Source organism: Pristis pectinata, chromosome 26, assembly GCF_009764475.1.
Source record: "Pristis pectinata isolate sPriPec2 chromosome 26, sPriPec2.1.pri, whole genome shotgun sequence".
Taxonomy (NCBI): domain Eukaryota; kingdom Metazoa; phylum Chordata; class Chondrichthyes; order Rhinopristiformes; family Pristidae; genus Pristis; species Pristis pectinata.
Window position 1 is genome coordinate 2091227 of NC_067430.1, and position 20065 is coordinate 2111291.

Sequence of the window (20065 nt, forward strand, 5' to 3'; positions counted from 1 at the left end):
TTTTTCTCATTGGACTGAATCAAATTTAGGTTTTATTGCTTTTAATAAAGGATATAGTATTCAATTTTTAACTGAATGCTGTTACTTCACTCTCAGAAGCTAGGTGATATTAAGTGAATAAAGAATAGTATTTCTTTGTACAAAGATGAAAAAGTAAGTAGCTGTTCTAAGATCCCAATGGTTCAGCATCTGACCCACTGGATTTTGTTTCTAGCACCCCCTTAAACACACCTAGGCCCTGTTTCCTGCACACCCTTGAACTGCACTGGGGCCCCATTTCCTGCACAACCTTTAAGCTCACTGGAAAAATTATTATACTACTGCATAACATTCTTTTGTTTTTTAAAAAAAAGTGAATCAAACGTTCTTCAGTGTATTAATAAAGGTATCCAATAGTCTGCAATAATTTAAGAATTAGCTTTAACAATACTAAGCTTATTTTGACTTGCATGTTGTGTTTAGATGTGTTTTGTGAGACCTGTGCCATTTGAGGTACTAAATCTTCCAGTTCTGTTTCCCAGTTCGAGCACTTATTGCTTTCCTTGGCTGTTCTCCAGTCTATATTAGGGGGCCCCCATGCCAATGTAATTAAAGACAACAGCAATATGAAGGAACAATGCTGAATTTGCAAAACTAAATCTAGGTTGCTTTATATTGTAACTGCCTTCCTTGTTTTGTTGACCAACTATACCAATGTTATAAAATTTGTCCTTCAGAATTGAGAAATGTCACTGATATTAAATACTGCTTTGCTCTGTAAGGCATCAACTTTGGTTGAATAGTAGCATTGTTGATTGTCGGTTGGTGATCCAAACCTCATTCCAAAAACTATGCAGACATTACACTGCAACACTGAGGAAGTCCTGTCCAGTTGGAGATGCTCTGTTGCAGGAAAGGGTTAACTCTGTGCCCTACCTGGCTTCTGAGATGCATGCAAAAGATCTTGTACTCAAAAACAAATTGATTTTCTTTATTTTTCAGTCAGCATCACTGAATTATCTTGTCGGTATTATAACAACTTGCAGTTACATAATACTCTTAGCAAAACAAAGTATTCCCAAGAAATCTTGCAGGAGTATTATTGTACAAAAAATTGCTGCCTACCCATGAGTAGGTATCAGGGCAGAAGTTCAAAAACTGCTGAAAGAGGTTTAGATAGATCACTGGAGGTAGGTTCCATGCCTCTTGACATCTAGAGGTGCAACTACCAATGGTGGTGTGTTTAAATTGAGGATAATTTGAAAGATGGGGTAACAAACAATCTGCTGGAGGGACTCAAGAGGTCGAGCAACATCTATGGGAGGGAGGGGGAAGGAATTGTCGATACTTAGGCTCGAAACCCTGCATCAGGACTCGCGCATCTGATCCAAGTTAAATTCCATCTGCCGTTCCTTGATGGGCGTGAATGGATAGGAAACAATTTTTTATTTAACTTGGTTGTTGTTTGATACTATAACAGGGATTATACTTTCAAAGTACTCCTTGGCTGTAAAACATTAGAATGTTTGAGTCATAGAGTTATACAGCACAGAACCAGGCCCTTCAGCCCAACTTATCCATGCCAACCAAGATATCTATCTGAGCTAGTCCCATTTGCTTGCATTTGGCCCATATCCCGTAAACATTTCCTATCCATGTGCCTGTCTAAATGCCTCCTAAACATTGTAATTTTACCCACCTCGACAGCTTCCTGTGACACCTTGTTCCGTGTACCCGCCACCCTCTGTGTGAAAAAAGTTTCCCCCCGGGTCCCTTTTAAATCTTGCCCCTCTCGCCTTCAATCTGTGCCCTCTAGTTTTAGATTCCACTACCCTGGGAAAAAGACTGTGACCATCCACCTTTGTCCCCTCATGATTTTATATTAGCTTATGTAAGGTCAGCCCTCAGCCTCTACGCTCCAGGGGGGAAAGAAGTCCCAGCAAACCAGCCTATCCTTATACCTTGTCCCGGTAGCATCCTCGTGAATCTTGTCTACACCCTTTCTTGCTTATGACATCCTATTCGTGACCAGATCTATACATAATACTCCAAGTGTGATGTCAGCAACAACTTGTACAGTTGCAACATGATGTCCCAGCTCCTGTTCTCACTGCCCTCACCAATGAAGGAAAGCATGCCAAATGCCACTATCATCACCCTGCCTACCTGTGTCACCACTTTCAGAGAACCATGTACCTGTACCTAGGTCTCTCTGTTCTACAGTACTCTCCAGGACCCTATCATTTACTGTGCAAGTCCTGACCTGGTTGAACTGACCAAAATGCAACACTTTGCACTTGTCAGAATTAAATTCCATCTGCCATTCCTTGGCCCACCTCCCCAGTTCATCTAGATCCTGTTGTAATCTTTGATAACCTTCTTCACTGCCACTACACCACCAATTTTAGTGTCATCTGCAAACTTCTAAGCACGTTAACAACATTGTCATCCAAATTGTTAATATATATGACAAACAGTGGACCTAGTGCCGATCCCTGTGGCACACCACTGGTCACAAGCCTTTAATCTGAATAACAACCCTCCACTACCACTTGTATCCTTCCACCAAGCCAATTTTGTATCCAATTGGCTAGCTCATCCTGGATCCCATGTGATCTAACCTTCCGGACTAACCTGTGTGTGACCTTGACAAAGGCCTTGCTAAAGTCCATGTAGACAACATCTACCTCCCTGCCTCATCAGTCCTCTTGGTCACTTCTTTTATTTCCACTATTATAATACCCCTGAATACAAACTTCCTCCATTAAAGATTGGGAAGACTAAAGTACTGTCCATAACTCTACTGTCCTGTTTGACCCTGAGCTGATCTCAAACTTGTCACCAAGGGCTGACTGTTATTTCCTGCTGATGGAACTTTGAACTTAAGATGGGAATTCACTTTTTAAACCTTAGCCATAAGAGACTGCAGATGCTGAAATCTGAATAAACAAACTGCTGGAGGAACTCAGTGGCATATTGTGAAGGGAAAGGTATTGTCAACATTTTGTGTCAAGACCCTGCATCAGGACTGAGAGTGGAGGGGGAAGGTAGCCGGTAGAAAGAGGGGAGGGGGAAGGCGGATGCTGGTAGGTGATCGGTGGATCAGAGAAGTGTGAGGGATGAAGGGCAGGTGGAGCCAGGTGGGCTTAGGGGAGGGTGAAGGTGGGTGATAGGTGGAAGCAGACAAGGAAAGGAGGGGCGGGGGCAGGTAGAGGAGGGGAGGTGTTTGAAGGTGGGGACAGAGACTGGTGGTTGGTGAGCAGGGACACAAAGGCTAGAATCTGATAAGTAAGGAAGGTGATAATGGGAACGATTTGAGGGAGAGATGGACAGATGGAACCAGATGGGTGGGTGAAGTGTGTGGGTTGTAGGTGGATGGAACTAGGAGGAGAATGGGTGATGGGGGGGGCTGAAGAGGTGCATATGGAAAAGGGAACAAAAATGGGAGGACCGGGGTGGATTGGAGGAAGAGAGAGCAGGGGTGGGAACACGGAAGTCTTACCCGAAATTGGAAAATTGAGTTTTTGTACCACGGGGCTGTAGACTACCCAGCTGGAATATGAGCCTGCTGTCCTGATGCGGAATCTCAACCCAAAACATTTGAAATTCCTTTCTCTCCACAGATGCTGCTCGACCCACTAAGTTCCTCCAGCGGTTTGTTTTTTGCTTTTAAACCTCATAGTTTTCATCCTGTTCTTTACAGCGCTCCTTAAAACCTACTCCTAGTTCAAGTGTTTGGTCACCTGTCCTGAACAAACATTTCTTTTGATAACCGACCTTTGAGGTAAATTCATCTGTTAATCTGCAACTGAGCAGAATTTGTGGAAATAGTTGTTAGCAAGTGTTGGATTCCTTAACAGGACAAGTATCCTGATCAAATGTGGATCGCCTGTTTGAATGGAAGAATGAAACTCCTGCTAATATTGGTAAGAATCTGATGAAAGATGCTTGATTTAGGACTTTGTATCCCAATAATTTAACGGTTGAGTTTTTATGTGTGGAACGATATTTTGTAGAATTGTCTTTCTCAAAACAGTGATTAGTTTAACTTCCACTTAATCAGAAATCTCTCTTTACTTTCAGATGTAATCAGTGTGGCCGTGAGTCTAAGCTGTTATCCCGTTTTTATGAGCTGGAGTTAAATATCCAAGGACACAAGCAGCTGACAGATTGCATTGATGAGTTTCTGAAGGTACCTAGGCATCTAGTAATGTGGCCAAGTAAAAGCAAATCGGCTCTTATTAATCATTTGTATCTTGCCTACCACATTCAGAATCAGAATTAGGTTTATTCACCTGTATAAAACAGATGTCATTATTTCTGAATTTCAATAATTTTGCAGCCTTTTTAACCCAAGAGTTGGGAAGCTTACTTCAGAGGTCCCTATTGGGACTCGGATTGTATTGAACCCGGCATTATCATTGGCACGAGATTGAAAGGTTGCGTACATGGTTCTATTAATCTTCATTCAACTGCACTGTGGGGGGAGATTACCTGTCCATGGACATGCTCATCCTGAAACACATTATTGAGAATTTAATATCTCAGTATTAGAAATTAAAGAAAATTCATATTCAAGATATAAAGTTATATTCATCATTTAAACACAGATGAGCAGTGTGCATGATTATAATGTGTTTGCTAAGTTCTGAGAAGCTTATTTGGGCTCTGTAGTGACAAGGCTAGTTAGAGAAGTTGAAGAACTTGCCAGCGTGCAATTGATAAGCTGCAGTTGTGGTTTAAGATGCAAGATACGGGAAACAAATCTGACAGAATGCTAGATAGTTTTGTGATGAGAAAAGAGAAACAAAATGAAACAACTAATATCACTGGTGACCAGTGCACACTTGATTTTTCAAGATGCTTTAGAACTGATACCATTGTTGAGGATTGTTTACAGGAAGGAGATTAAAACCTGTGCAGCTGCTCCGACTGTGCAGTTTTGCTATTAAAAAGATCAGTTGATTAAAAATTTTATTGCAGCGAAGATTATTAGTTTAATCCAACTGTTTTAATATTTCTAAGAATGCACTATTTAGATGTATGCAAAATATGCAAAACTAATTACAGCTGCATTGTCTGTAGCACTTCATCATAAATGCGCTCTGTTTTTCTCTGGTATTATTTAGGTATCTACTTATGCAGAGCAGAAACAATGTGCAAGCTGTTAGACCTCCTTGGCTTCAGTAAAATGGAAAGGGGCATTCTTACAATTTTAGATTTTCAGAGGCCTTTGATAAAGTTTCCTGTGAATGAATCACATAACAGCTACAGGATAGGGTAAACAAATGGTTAGAGATTATTTAAAAACAAGATACTCGCAAAAACTCCAGCCGCCATTGCCATAATGCACTTAGTGCTAATGCCTCGATCTCTATCCTGTAAAACTTTAATGTCCACATTCTGCTACTCCTATCATATCTTATCACTTCTGATCCCCTAAGACCTAAGATTTAAGTTCAGACTTCTCATTTTTCTATTTAAATCTCCCCTTTTATTTTAAATATATTCCAAATTTGCTGTCCTTATGTCATGCTGCACCATTCTTCACATCGTCAGTATACTTTCCCTCTTTGTTGCTTAGTTTACAGTTCACTTCTTCAATCCCGTCTTCCATCCTAGGTATTCATCTTTTGTGGAATCTGTTTAAGCAAAGCATCATGTGAGACTCCATGTGATATTTGGTGCATCACGTGTAGCTCATGCCTTGCATGTCATGCAGCCACATTCTGTAGGATTGCCAAATGTGCTTTGTGTTAACTTCTTTTGAATAGATGTTCAATTTGATTTAGAATGCTGAAGCATAGAAGACGTCCATTAATTTTATAATTGTGGACTTATAATTGTGGACTTGCTATTTAAGAAACCAATTGATGTGTATAAAATTTGCTTTGAATATTTTAGCTTCCCTTTTGAAAATCTTGAATTTTGTTTTAGGAAGAAAAGTTGGAAGGGGACAATAGGTACTTTTGTGATGAATGTCAAGATAAACAGAATGCTACCAGAAAAATTAAACTACTCAGCCTCCCAAGAACCCTCAATTTGCAGCTTTTGAGGTTTGTCTTTGACAGGTCAGTCACAGTTAATATTCTGAAAGAATTATTAATGTATAATTGTTTTTGTTTTGGTGGAATATTCTGTGCCGTTGACTTTGGAACCATGATTTTGTCTAACAAATGCTTGTGAAATCTGTATTGAAACTCTCACTCTGAGTAAACTTTTAAGTGTTGTATGTAATTATAATTTGTGAATTTTATTAATTGAATTTTAAGCATTCATGTGCACAGATTAGTGCTTTTATGAGTGTGAACACACCTTTAAGATAAGATATCTTTATTAGTCACATGTACATCGAAACAGACAGTGAAATGCATTTTTATGTAGAGTGTTCTGGGGGCAGAATCTAACAGCAATTGTTATTCGTGGACAAAAGACCCAAACTGTGATGAACACTGTGTGCAGATGTACTTTCTATCTTTACTCCTGAAAGGCCTGAATAACTTTTATGTCTGTGACCTCTAGGTCTTTGACTCTCCAACTAGCAGAATATTTTCTCTTCATTTATCCATCTGTTTCACCTAATATCCTGAAAGCTTCAACCATATTACTGCTTAAAACCTAAAGAGCAAGGAATGCAACCCCAGTTTACAGGGTGATTTCACCTCATAATTTTTAACTCTTGCTGTATTATAAATGTACCCTGCACTCCCTCCCAGGCCAACATGTCCTTCCTCGTGTGGAGCTCAGAACTGCCCTAATACCGAAGGTTTAGTCTCATCAGGTTTCTGTAGAGCTAGTAGCACAACTTCAATCTTTGCGCACTGCAGACCTGTAGGTCATCATAGAGTCATAGAACAGTACAGCACAATACAGGCCCTTTGGCCCACAATGTTGTGCCGACCTTTAAACCACACCTAAGACTATCTAACCTCTTCCTCCCACATATCCCTCTATTTTAAATTCCTCCATATGCTTATCTAGCAATCTCTTGAATTTGACCAATGTACCTGCCTCCACCACCGCCCCAGGCAGCGCATTCCATGTCCCAACCACTCTCTGGGTAAAAAACCTTCCTCTGATATCTCCCTTGAACTTCCCACCCATTACCTTAAAGCCATGCCCTCTTGTATTGAGCATTGGTGCCCCGGGAAAGAGGCGCTGGCTGACCACTCTATCTATTCCTCTTAATATTTTGTACACCTATTAATCTTTCTGTTATTCTCTGCAACTGTCAAAGACACATTAATGTTCTTACATGGGCCCATTCCCCAGTCTCTTTGGACCTCCATTGTGACCAGCTTGTCCCCATTTATACAGTATTTTGTTCTATCCTTTCTAGATCCAGATTGGATGATCTCACATTTACCCACACACACATCCATTTGCTCATTCACTCAAATATTAGTATTTTCATGATTTTAATGTTTTCTTCTAAACTGCTCACAATACTCACTACCTTTTGCATCAGTAAACTTCGATATAGAACATACAACACAGGAACAAGTCCCTCAGCTCACCATGTCTGTGCTGACCATGATGCCAATCTAACTTTCAATAAACTTTCTCCCTCTCACTTTAAACATATGCCTTCTATTATTTGCAGTTCCACCCTGGGAAGAAGATTCTGACTATCTACCCTATGCCTCTCATAATTTTTTATACTTCTATCGGGTCGCCCCTTGGCCTCAGACCTTTCAGGGAAAACAATCCAAGTTTGTCTCACCTCTCCTTTTTAGCTAAAATGCTCCGATCCAGGCAACATCCTGGTAAAACTTCTGCACCTCCACATGTTTCCTATCACCAATTTGTACTCCAAATGTGGCCTAAGTTTTAGACAGCTACAATATGAATTTCCAGCTTTTATACTTAGTACCCCAACCAATGAAGGCAAGAATGCCATATGCCTGATTTACTACCCTCTCCATCTGTGCTGCCAATTTCAGGGGGCTATGGACCTGTACCCCAAGATCACTCTGTACACGAATGCTCCTAAAGGTCATGCAATTTACTCCCAAAATGTAACACTTGTCTGGATTGAACTTCATCTGCCATTTCTCCGCCCACATTTCCAAATGGTTTATATCCTGCTGATTCCTTTGACAACCTTCCACACAATCCACAGCTCCAGCAAGTTTTGTGTTTCTGCAAACTTACTAATTGGACCACCTAAATTTTCATCGGTATTATATAGAGGTCCCAGCAAAGTTTCTTGCGAACACCACTGGTCATAGACCACCACTCAGGAAAACACCCCTTCACCTCTATCCTCTGTCATCTATGACTAAGCCGATTTTGGATCCTACCTACCAACTCACTGTGGATCCCATGTGACTTAATCTACTACACCAGCCTACCAGGAGGGACATTGTCAAATGCTTTATTAAAGTTCATATAGACAACACCCACTGCCCTACCCACATCAATCATCTTCGTCAGCTTCTCAAAAAACTCAATGAAATCTGTAAATCAGGACTTCTCTGATTATCCTTAATAAGTCCATGCTTTTCCAAACTTTTAAAGATAAAACCAAGTATTCTTGAGTCAAGATCCTTGCAAGACACCACTAGTTACATGCTGCCAGAGTACCTGTTGCTCAGTCAATTCCCCAGCTAGGTCAATAATCTGGTTCCATTCCTTGAGCTTCAATTTCAGCTAATGCTGTCTAGAGAACAACTTCCTCCAATAATTGTTGAAGTCCATATGCATAATGTACACAGACATTCTCTTGTCCAATATTACAGTCGACTATTCATAAAATATTCACAATCAGGTTCAGATCAAATAATCCATACTGTATAAACTCACACTGGCTCTCTGGTGAACTCAAAATTTAAAGGTGGATCAGTCTCTCTGACCTTAATTATAAACTGTCAACATTAGACTAACTGGTTTCTGTCTCCCTACCTTCCTTATATAATGGAATGTCATATGTAATATTTCAATCTACAGGAATAGTTCCCAAATTGAGAAAGCTCTGGAAAATTATTGTTAGGGTATCTTGTCATGTTTTCACCTACTGCCTTTAAAATTCTGGGATTGGAACCATCAGGTCCTGGAAAATTGCCACTTTCTGATGCCATTATAATCTTTGCTTTTGCTATTTTGCTTGTGTTAATTTTACTCAATGTAAGTTTCTGTCTACACTTCTCGCTGCCTCGGTAAAGCAGCCAATGTAATCAAAGACCCCACCCACCCCAGACATTCTCTCTTCTCCCCTCTCCCATTGGGCAGAAGATACAAAGGCCTGAAAGTACATACCACCAGGCTCAAGGACAGCTTTTATCCCGCTGTTATAAGATTATTGAACAGACCTCTCGTACGAAAAGATGGACTCTTGACTTCACAATCTACCTCATGATGGCTTTTTACCATATTGTCTGCCTGTACTGCACTTTCTCTGTAACTGTAACACTTTATTCTGCATTCTGTTATTGTTTTCCCTTTTACTACCTCAATGCACTGATGTGATGAAATGATCTGTGTGGATGGCTTGCAAAACATTTTTCACTGTACCTCAGTACATGTGACAATAATAAACAAATTAACCAATTCATCATGATGTCCTGATTGCTAGTTTCCTCTGCTATAAGTGGTGTCACGGAACACCTCTACCAATCTGTCCTTTTCACTTACAGTGTCTCTTTTAAGGGATCCTCCTGACCAACCTCTTTTCCCTAGGAGGCAGAGGGTGGCAGCGAGGGTTGTTTTTTAAATTGGAGGCCTGTGACCAGTGGTGTGCCACAGGGATCAGTGCTGGGTCCTTTGTTGTTCATCACACGTGTTAATGATTTGGATGGGAATGTAGGTGGCGTGATTAGCAAGTTTGCAGATGACACCAAAATTGATAGTAGAGTCGAGAGAAAAAAAGTTGTTGAAGGTTGATCGTGTTTAACGAATCTTGTGGAGTTTTTTGAGGAGGTCTAAGAAAGTAGATGAAGGTAAGGCTGTGGATGTTGTCTACATGGACTTTAGTAAGGCCTTTAACAAGGTCCCACATGGGAAATTTGTTCAGAAGGTTTAGTTAATGGGTATCCATGGAAAGGTTGTAAACTGGATTCGAAATTGGCTGAGTGAGAGAAGACAGAGTGGTTGTGGATGGTTGTTTCTCAGATTGGAGGCCTGTGACTAGTGGTGTGCCTCAGGGATCTGTGTTGGGGCCATTGTTGTTTGTTGTATATATCAATGATCTAGACGATAATGTGGTAAATTGGATTAGTAAGTTGCGGATGACACTAAGATTGGAGGTGTTGTGGACAGCGAGGAAGGCTTTCAAAGCTTGCAGAGGGATCCGGACCAAATGGAAAAATGGTCCAGAAAATGGCAGATGGAATTTAATGCAGACAAGTGTGAGGTGTTGCATTTTGGAAGGACAAATCAAGGGAGGACATACACAATAAATGGTAGGGCTCTGAGGAGTGCGGAGGAACAAAGGGATCTGGGAGTTCAGATACATAATTCCCTGAAAGTAGAGTCACAGGTAGACAGGGTTGTAAAAAAGGCTTTTGGCATCCTGGCATTTATAAATCGAAGTATTGAGTATAGGAGTTGGAATATTTTGGTGAGGTTGTATAAGTCATTGGTGAGACCAAATTTAAAATATTGTGTGCCGTTCTGGTCGCCGAACTACAGGAAGGATGTCAGTAAGATTGAAAGAGTGTAGAGGAGATTTACAAGAATGTTGCCGGGTCTTCAGGAGTTGAGTTATAAGGAAAGATTGAGCATGTTAGGACTTTATTCCTTGGAGCGGAGAAGAATGAGGGGAGATATGATAGAGGTTTATAAAATGATGAGGGGCATAGTCAGGGTTAATGCAAGTAGGCTCTTCCCACCTAGATTAGGAGAGATAAGTACGAGAGGACATGGCTTTAGGGTGAAAGGGGAAAGGTTTAGGGGGAACATTAGAGGGACTTTCTTCACTCAAAGAGTGGTGGGAGTGTGGAATGGGCTGCCATCTGATGTGGTAAATGCGGGCTCGCTCTTAACTTTTAAGAGTAAATTGGATAGATACATGGACGAGAGAGGTCTGGAGGGGTATGGGCTGGGGGCAGGTAAATGGGACTAGCAGAATAATGTTTCGGCACAGACTAGAAGGGCCGAATGGCCTGTTTTCTGTGCTGTAGTTTTTCTATGGTTTCTATGGTTCAACAGGATGTCGATAAAGTGAGATGAGAATGGCAGGTGGAATTTAACTCAGACAAATGCGAAGTGATCCATTTTGGAAAGTTAAACCAGGGCAGGACATACACAGTGAATGGTAGGACCCTGGGGTGTGTTCATGAACAGAGACACCTCTGGATACAAGTACGTAGTTCCCTGAAAGTGGCAACACAGGTAGGCAGGGTGCTGAAGAAGGCATATGGCCTTCATCAGCCAAAGCACTGAGCCCAAGAGTTGGGATGTCATGTTACAGTTGTACAAATATGTTGGTTACACTGCACTTGGAGTATTGTGTGCAGTTCTGGTCACCAGACTACAGGAAGGATGTAATTAAGATAGAGAAGGAGCAAAATATGTTCACAAGGATGTTGTCTGGATTTGAGGGCTTGAGTTATAAGGAGGGATTGGATTGGCTGGGTCTGTTTTCCCTGGAGCAAAGGAGGCTGAGAGGAGACATGATAGAGATATATAAGATTAGGAGAAGCATAAATAGGATTGACAGCCAGAGTCCCTTTCCCATGGAAAGGGTTTCTGAAACTAGAGGGCAGAGGTTTAAGGTGAGATGGAGGAGGTTTAAAGGGGATCTGAAGGGTAAATTTTTCACACCAAGAATAGTTGGTACCTGGAATGAGCTGCTAGAGGAGGTAGGAAGAATAACAACATTTAAGAGGCATCTGGACCGGTACTAGAGTGAACAGGACATAGAGGGATATGGAATTAATGCAGACAAGTGGGATTAGTATAGATAGGCATGATGGTCAGCATAGATGCAATGGGCCAAAAGGCCTGTTTCTACGCTGTATAATTCTATGACTCTCTATACTGATCTCACTGGGAATCTGAAAAGGCAGTACTGTCAGTTGCAATGGTCCTAAAATTATTAAATTAGCAACCTCAGTCTGAGATTGATGAGCTTTTAGTAACAAAGGGTATTAAGGGATTTGAGATTAGATGAGTTCACTGATTCCTCCCTCAGCACTGGGGATGCAACCCAGGATTGAGAGCACAAATGGAATCAGTGCTAAAAGGTGCCATTATACAGAGATGCATTACTGACATTGATGCTGTGCCTGGAACCCGACATGACCCCTCGCACTCCCTGCTGCTGGACCTGCAACCTGGTGAGGGGTTAGCCCTCTGCGGGCTCTCCCAAGTCTGTGAAGCAGTTAAAGTAACTTAATGGCTGCATAACTTGGTGTGGAGTGAGCTACCAAGGAATGTACAATGGCTACCTACGAGGACTGATAGTGGGTGAGTGGTGGAACCTCTCGGTGCTCCGATACGGCTCTCAGCTGTATCCTGGTCAGTGCAGTATTTGCTGGAGACAGATCGGTCAGATCTCTAGATGTGATGGAAGCTGCTGTCTCCCCATCTCAGCAACATCTCAGCAACAAGCTCAGCAACAAGCTCAGCAACAAGCTCAGCAACAAGCTCAGCAACATCTCAGCAACAAGCTCAGCAACATCTCAGTAACAAGCTCAGCAACATCTCAGCAACAAGCTCAGCAACTAGCCATTGACAACTTTTGAGCTTGTCACCACAGAGAAACCTCCAGGCTGAGGAGCCGAGCAAAGGGATGGTGAGACAGCAGCTTTCATCACAACCAATAGGAGGTGATGGGAGAAACTGTAAGATCTTGGCCTTGTGTCAACACGTGGAGCAGCTGCTGCCAGTCCCTGGCAATGGTCTGCACCCACTGCGCCAGCTAGGGTGCACCCTGAGCCCTGCATTTCATTGCTGAGTGGCCACACTGCTTGCCCTAGTCTACCCGGCATTTACCCTTGCAGACAGCCTCTGCGTGATGCTGCGAGATCATGGTTTCATTGCTGTGGGGGCATCCGGTTCCCAACCTAGCAGTGCGCAGTAAATGGAAATATATATAAAAAAACCTTCAGATGCTGGAAATCTGAAATAGAAACAGAAATTGCTGCAAATGGTCAGCAAGTCAGACAGCATCTGTGGGAAAAGAAGCAGTTAATATTTCAGTTTGGGACACTTCATCAGCACTGGAAAAGACAGGAAACAAGTTAGTTTTCAGTAGCAGAGAAGGTGAGGGAGGGATGAGTAGAACAGAAAGAATATTTCTGATAGAGACCAGATGACCTAATGTAGCAATTACAGTCAGATTGAGCTGCTTTGTCTGGTAATGGTAAGGCTATGGGACATGCCTATGCCACTCAGCTTCCAGACTATCATAGTGGATGGATCCCTTGACCACACTGCATCTATTTCTCGCATCTATTTCTCACATCTATGCTCTTTCCTCACCACCCCTTTTTCCTCCTGGACAGTGACCCCCCCCCCAAACAACGACCCTTACCTTCCACCCCACCAGCCTCTGCATTAAGTGGATCATCCTTTGCAATTTCCACCAGCTCCTCCACCACACGTGTTCCCATCTCTTCCCCTCCCAGCATTTCAAAACAAATGTTCCCTTGGACTCCCTGCTCTGCTCTTCTGCGCTGCCAACCACTCCGTGTTTTGTAGACCTTTCTTGTGCATCTGCAGGAGGTGCAACACCCATCCTTTCACCTCTTCTCTTCCCACCATTCAGGCACACAAACTGTCTTCTGAGGTGAAGCAGCAATTCACTTGTGCATCTTCTGATCTGGTGTACTGAATTCAATGTTCACAATGTGGCCTCTTCTAAATTGTAGAAACCAGTATTGGTTTCAATTTATATTGATTTCTCTAACTTCAGATAACTCACTCTTTATGTTTGTCTGTATCAGAACCGTCATTTCTGCCTGCCTTCACTTGTTCTCTGTATAGTCTGGTCAGCTGGGTGCGTCCCACCGTTTTACCATTAGCTACACGTTACACAGACAAAGAAGCTTAATCTGATTTTTAACTGCTCTTTACCTGCTGGATTAGGTCACCTGACCTCGCCCTATAAGGCTCTTTCCATAGATGCAGCCTGACTTGCTGAGTGTTTGCAGCATTTTCTGTTAATACAACAGTGAGCAGCCTGAGTGAATGTCTTTTTTAAAGTACAGGAGATAAGTACCTGTGAGTATTGGCACTACAAGACCAGGAGCTTTAAGGATTCAGTTCTTTGCAGGGTAACACTAAGAAGGGAACCATTGCATATTTACATAGGTCATACTTCGCCCAAGATCTAATTGAATGGAGTAATGGGAAGCTTACTCTCATTTTTATCTTCCTGTGTTCTTAGATCTTTATTATGCTTGCGTGCACCATCGCCCTTGTGTTTGCTTTTCAGAATTTACATCTATATTTTGTTTTTAAAAAATTACACTAGTTTGCTTGGGTCAGAATTTGTCAGTACTAAGTTATGAAATTTTAACCTTGCAGGCAAACTGGTCATAAGAAAAAACTAAATTCCTACATCAGTTTTCCTGAAGTTTTAGACTTAACTACATATCTTGAAAGGAAAGGTAAGGGGAAATTTAATATTAATTATTTCAGTAATGATGTTGGACTTGCGTTGTTTCTGGAATTCATTGTACTTGTTTTTGAGGATCCAGGTCAAATTCATCTGTAGTGTGGGAACTGGATGTTTACTTCTGCTGAAAGCACATTAACCTACCCGTTAGCTGACATGAGGATGATGAAGATATTTGCTCAGCACTGATTTAATTCTCGCCGATTTTACACTATTCATTGAATGCAAAAATGAATTTATTCCCAGATCATTCTAAGCGACATTGAAGGCAAAAATATCCCTGTGAGAAAAGGTAGAACTTCATCCAGATAAACATTGTTAAATGATCAAGTGGTGTCAAAAATATTTTAAAAGGAAATGTGATGATGATGGGAAGTAATGCTAAGTCAATTGACAGTAAGTAAAAAAAAACCTTTAAAAGATGTAAGTAGGCAATAGCAAAAGATGTTTATAAGGCAGCAAATGGTATTTTCTTTTTAGATATACTTGTCATAGATGGTGTGTTTATAATCATTTCAATCCCCTTTAAGTCTACTAGAAGAAAACTTGGGAAGGAAAAATTGCCACATGTTAAGTTTTATTTGCCATTCTGACCCAGAATGTGCAAATAATTATACAAATTATTGCTTTTTGTTTGAACAAACTGTTTGAATACTTACAGACATCTAGATCAGCTTGTGTTCATCCTAGAATATTTATGGAAATAATACTATTATATGGTTTCAACAATCTCTCTGAACATTTGAGCTGTGTCTGTGGGTGACGATGATATATTGATAAAATCAATGATGGCTTGAAGATGGAAACTGGCAGAAATGTACCATAAGGGGCAAATGCTAGAGCATTGCATGAAATATGGTGTTTATCTAATAAAAACCACCACATGTGCCATAAGTAGCTCTCAGTGTGCTCTTCAAGAAGATGGGTCATCACCATTTCTTGAGGGCAGTTAGTGATGGACAGTAAATGCCAACAATGCCCAAACATCAGAAAAATGAATATCAAAAAGACTTAATTTCAGTCCCTTTTGCCAGGGATACCTGAGCAGAAGGCTTGCAAGGAGTACGATTTTCACAGAATGTCAGAACTCACTTTGCTTTATTTGTGCCTCAAATCAACTTTGCCACATACCTCAGCGAAAGGGATTGCCTTCTCTCCCATTGCAGGTCAGTGTTGGCTATCCCAGGAGCAATTGCACTGCATTTAGTCTGCATGGTCCTCTGGGCAGAGTGCTCCTTCACTTGCCACTGCTCACCAAAAGGTGGCATCCAGGCACCACCGCGACCTGCGGCTGCCGATGACATGGCTTACAACATCTGCTTGTGCTCACACATGTGGCAGATGTACTGTAAGATACATGCTCTTGCTGTACAGTTAGAAGCTGAGGAGCAAGAGCATGGTGTGAGGCAGGAGGAGGGAGAGAGGCTGCAGTTTGGACAACCCTTTCTCTGCCAATTCAAAGGCAATACCAGTAACCTGAATTCCAATTCCACTTTCATTCCCAGCTTTCCTCCATCACTGACCAACATGTTGTCCTCTTGCAAACAAAGTAAAAATAAAATGACCACAGTACAAGTGTTCCAGTCCAGATGGATAAATTGTATCTTGCCATATGGCATGCAGAAGCAAACAGATGAACCTTCAACAGTCCCTTCAGCATTTGTGTTTCCTGTACCTTTGTCGGTCCTGGTGCTTGTACAAAGTCTTCTTCCAGTGGTCCCATGAGGAATAATGAATGGCTACTGAATTTCAGTTGAGTACACTGCAGGTGACCTTGGAGAATGGCCTCAAACAACTCTTGGCATCAAAGCCCTGATGTCAAACTGGATGATTTCAGCAGGTTGAGCTGACTGGTTTATCAAACAATATCCAGGGCTCCAGCAGAGTGGCAGGGGTGCATTTTCATCTGGAGAGAAGGTTTGCACAGCTCAGAGCCACTGCCCTTCTCAGTTACAGCAAACCTGGTAAGGAAATCATATTGGTAGAGTGTAGAGACGTGCCGGGAAGTCCCTTTGCATAATATAATCCAGAGCCATGATGGCAGCAACTGCAGTCACGTGACTATGCCGTCTTTTTCACAATTTTTCTGCTCTGGGAAGTTGCAGTTCATGGGTATCTGAAGTGAGATGGGCTGTGGCAAGTGAAAAGGAACAGCTAGGAAATAAATCAGAAAATTCTGGAAACACTCAGCAAGTCAGGCAGCATGCACAGGTCTCGATTTTGTTCCTGCCACTTTTCCTTGATTTAATAGGCAACAATGATCACCATTAGATATGCACTGTGGATGCGCTATGGCATCGTTAGTCTTTTAATACATGTGTAAAATGAAGGGTTGGTTAGGAGATGAAATCCTGTAACTGGAACCAGGTTATTAAAGGCATAAAGTGTCAAAGCAGCGAAATTATTGCTGAACTCAAATAACATAATGTTTTGACCTTGCATAGAATACCATGCATAATTCTGGTTTCAAGATTTACATGGCTTATACTGAAATACAGGAAAAATCAAGTGGTTTCTTGGCCTTTTCTTCCGAAAGAAAAGATTGAGGAATGCCCTAATTGAGATTTTGAAAGAGTGAAGGGGCTTGGTAGGAAAGAAGTAAAGATGCATCCACGTGGGAGAATCCAAAATTTACCGATCATAAATCCAAGATAGAATCTAATAACATCTTCACCCAGAGAGTGATCGTCTTGCTACTCATTAAGTTTTTGGGTGAATAGAATAGAAATATTTAAGAGGAATAGTCAAGTGCTTGAAGGAGAAAGGAACAGAATGCTGTAATAGGTGGTGTTATGTTGCAAGGATGAAGGAGCCTCATGAGGAGTACAAGCACTAGCCTGGATCATTTGGCACAAGTGGCCTGATTCTGTGCATACCTTCACTGCTGCCCGTTCAGAGTGAAGCCTTGTTCAATGAGTGACAGCTGTTTTTGCCAGTTCTACACTGTCACCTGCATTGAAGTGTCAGAGATGTCCTTATAAGGGATAATGCCTCATTCTTTCCTTATTTTGGATGGAACCATTAAAAAGCACACAGAAAGCAGGTAATGAAATGTTGTGACTCTTAGAACTTTAGTTTCCATAGCAACAGAAACTTTTTTCAAATGGATTTTCTCCAATGAGAGGGACTAATAAGGCTCTCACTGTGTGATTGTCATTTGTTTGAATAAACACCAAGTGAGAAAATGAAATATTGCTTGTGACTACTTCTGTGCAATGGTGGAGTAAAAAATGAGAGACCCTGACTAAGCTAGTCAGACATTTCAAAATATTTTATTTATCTATTGATGAGCTGATTTTCTTTTTCTGCTCTATTTTTGCTTATGTGTACACACTTGTATATATTTTAACTGCCTGTAACTTACCAAAAATAATTCCTGTAGATTAATATGTTGGTGCTTTAACCTGCTTGCTTGGTACTTCACTAAATTATCATCCTGAAGAGATGTCAGCAGCTTCAATGGCTATCATACCAAGAAACCTATAGTACATCAGTCAGCAGCCTTTCATGGAACCTCTTTATGTAATTTTATCTGCGTGTGAGATAGAAATCACAGAAAACAGTAGAGCACTAAAAATAAAATATGAGATTGCCTTTCTGCACAAGTGCAGTAAAAGTAATTTATGTGTGTGTTGAGGCTGGATGAAAGCACGTTAAATTCAGGCATGGTTTCCTTGGTAATCTGGGTCATCAGTGTCTGCAAGAATTTACTTGGAGAAGCAACAGAAATAAGAGAACTTTGTGTTATTTAACACTAGACTCAGTGTGGTTGAAATACTAATGATGTCTATGAACTGAGTGTATAGCAAATAATCTGAAGCCTAGAAGTATTTACTGAAAGTGTTTTTACCCCTTCCTGGAAATACAATATCGTGGTTAAGTTTATGGCAGTGACAAGTTGAGAAGAGTTCATTTAGCAATAGGTTTGGCATTACACTATTTGGAGATGAGATTTTTCATTTACATTAACTTTCAAATAATGCAACAGCCATACAAATAAAACTATGCTTTCTCAATTGTGCTGTCTGTGAATCAGTGTTCCTGTATAAAAAGTGGTCTGCTTTGTATGTTTATAATTGTTAACGCTTTTTATGTTGAAAGACAGTAGCTTTTGTAAAAATCTTTCTTTGTTATGAAAATAAACATCAGTTTACTTCTGGATAACATCAAACTGGATTTGCTTCTCCTGCAATATTTCCATTCCTTCAAATCTAAAAGTAATTAAAATGATTTTGATTATCTTTTTAAAATATTATCAGCAACTCACACTAGTAATGATTGCATTTGCAGTACCATTTGTACTATAAGTTACTTATGTTTAAAATTATCTTCTTTAAACCTGAAACTTGTATCATCAATTTGATTGTAATTGTTTAAAAAAAGCTATGATAATCCATAAAGTTAGGTTTTTCATGAAGCATAAAATGGTTTCTTTTTTTTTTAAATGTTGCATGTAAATTTTATAAATTAAGAATGCAAATTATAATGTTGAGCACCCCTATAGCTAAATAGGGTTGTGAAGGAGAACTAGTGATTAGGTAAAAATAATAATGTGAAGACTTAACTCCAAGATCCTTCTCTTGACAAACGCTTGGAGCATGGACTTATCGTAACAAACATCCTGTTTCATCAGAGTGACAAGCTCAAGGCGACATGGCAGCAACTCTGGTTCAGGCACTGGCACCTGTTAGGTTGTATCATTGTCTGAACAAAGGCTGGCAAAGATGTTCACGTCACCCGTGCATGATGGACACTAATGAATTCTGAATTGACCATAGTTTAACCTGTTCTCTTATTCCATCAACCTAGCCACAAAACATCAGCATCAACAGAACCATTGCCACAAGAAGATCAGTATTAAAACTCCCAAAGACTCCATGAAAACAGTGCCTGACAGATAACATGTCAAATCCCACTCTACAGGAGGCATAGAGTGTCCACAGTTTATGGGCTGCCCTGTCCAAATTAGCAGCTGTTAAGGGACTCTGGGCTTCTCTACCAAGAACAACTTGGACTGGTTAGATGAGAATGATAAGACAGAGGAACTAATCAACTGCTTACATGTGGCATTCATGGATTGGAAGCTTCACATTATTCAGTGGAAAGAAAACAGATGTACAATCATCTGAAGGTATAGGTCCAGCAGAAAACCCGTGATGTAACGGGCAGATAGTGGACAGAGTGAGCGCAGGAATCTCAGCATCTCGCTGCCAGCTATGATGTGCATGGTTTCCTCTGTGCTATAAAAGCCATTTACAGTCCAAATGTCCAAGGCCTCTTCCCACAGAATAAAGAAAGTGGGGCGAACGCATCAGGGTCAGAAAGGTAGTCATTGCCCACTGGAAGGAAGACTTTGAAGAGATTCTTTCCTTGATGTGCCCTGGATTCCATTTTACAGCGATGTGTTTGTTGCAACCTTGCTGCCACGCCTGACTGACAAGGAGCTGAGATAGCCATATCCCAACTTAAAAATGACAAGACCGAGAGCAGATGGTATCCCTGCTGAAATGCTAAAACTAGTCA

General features: G+C 41.0%; 1 protein-coding gene across 2 annotated transcripts in view; it reads left to right on the plus strand.

The window, feature by feature from the left end:
* Positions 1–20065, plus strand: part of usp48 (ubiquitin specific peptidase 48) — a 133010-nt gene that overhangs the window by 47093 nt on the left and 65852 nt on the right. For both annotated transcript variants that reach the window (XM_052039261.1, XM_052039262.1), the window contains exons 6-8: positions 4063–4171; positions 5917–6050; positions 14452–14534. In XM_052039261.1, coding sequence (XP_051895221.1) covers positions 4063–4171; positions 5917–6050; positions 14452–14534 — 326 coding nt within the window. The remainder of the gene's footprint in view (positions 1–4062; positions 4172–5916; positions 6051–14451; positions 14535–20065) is intronic.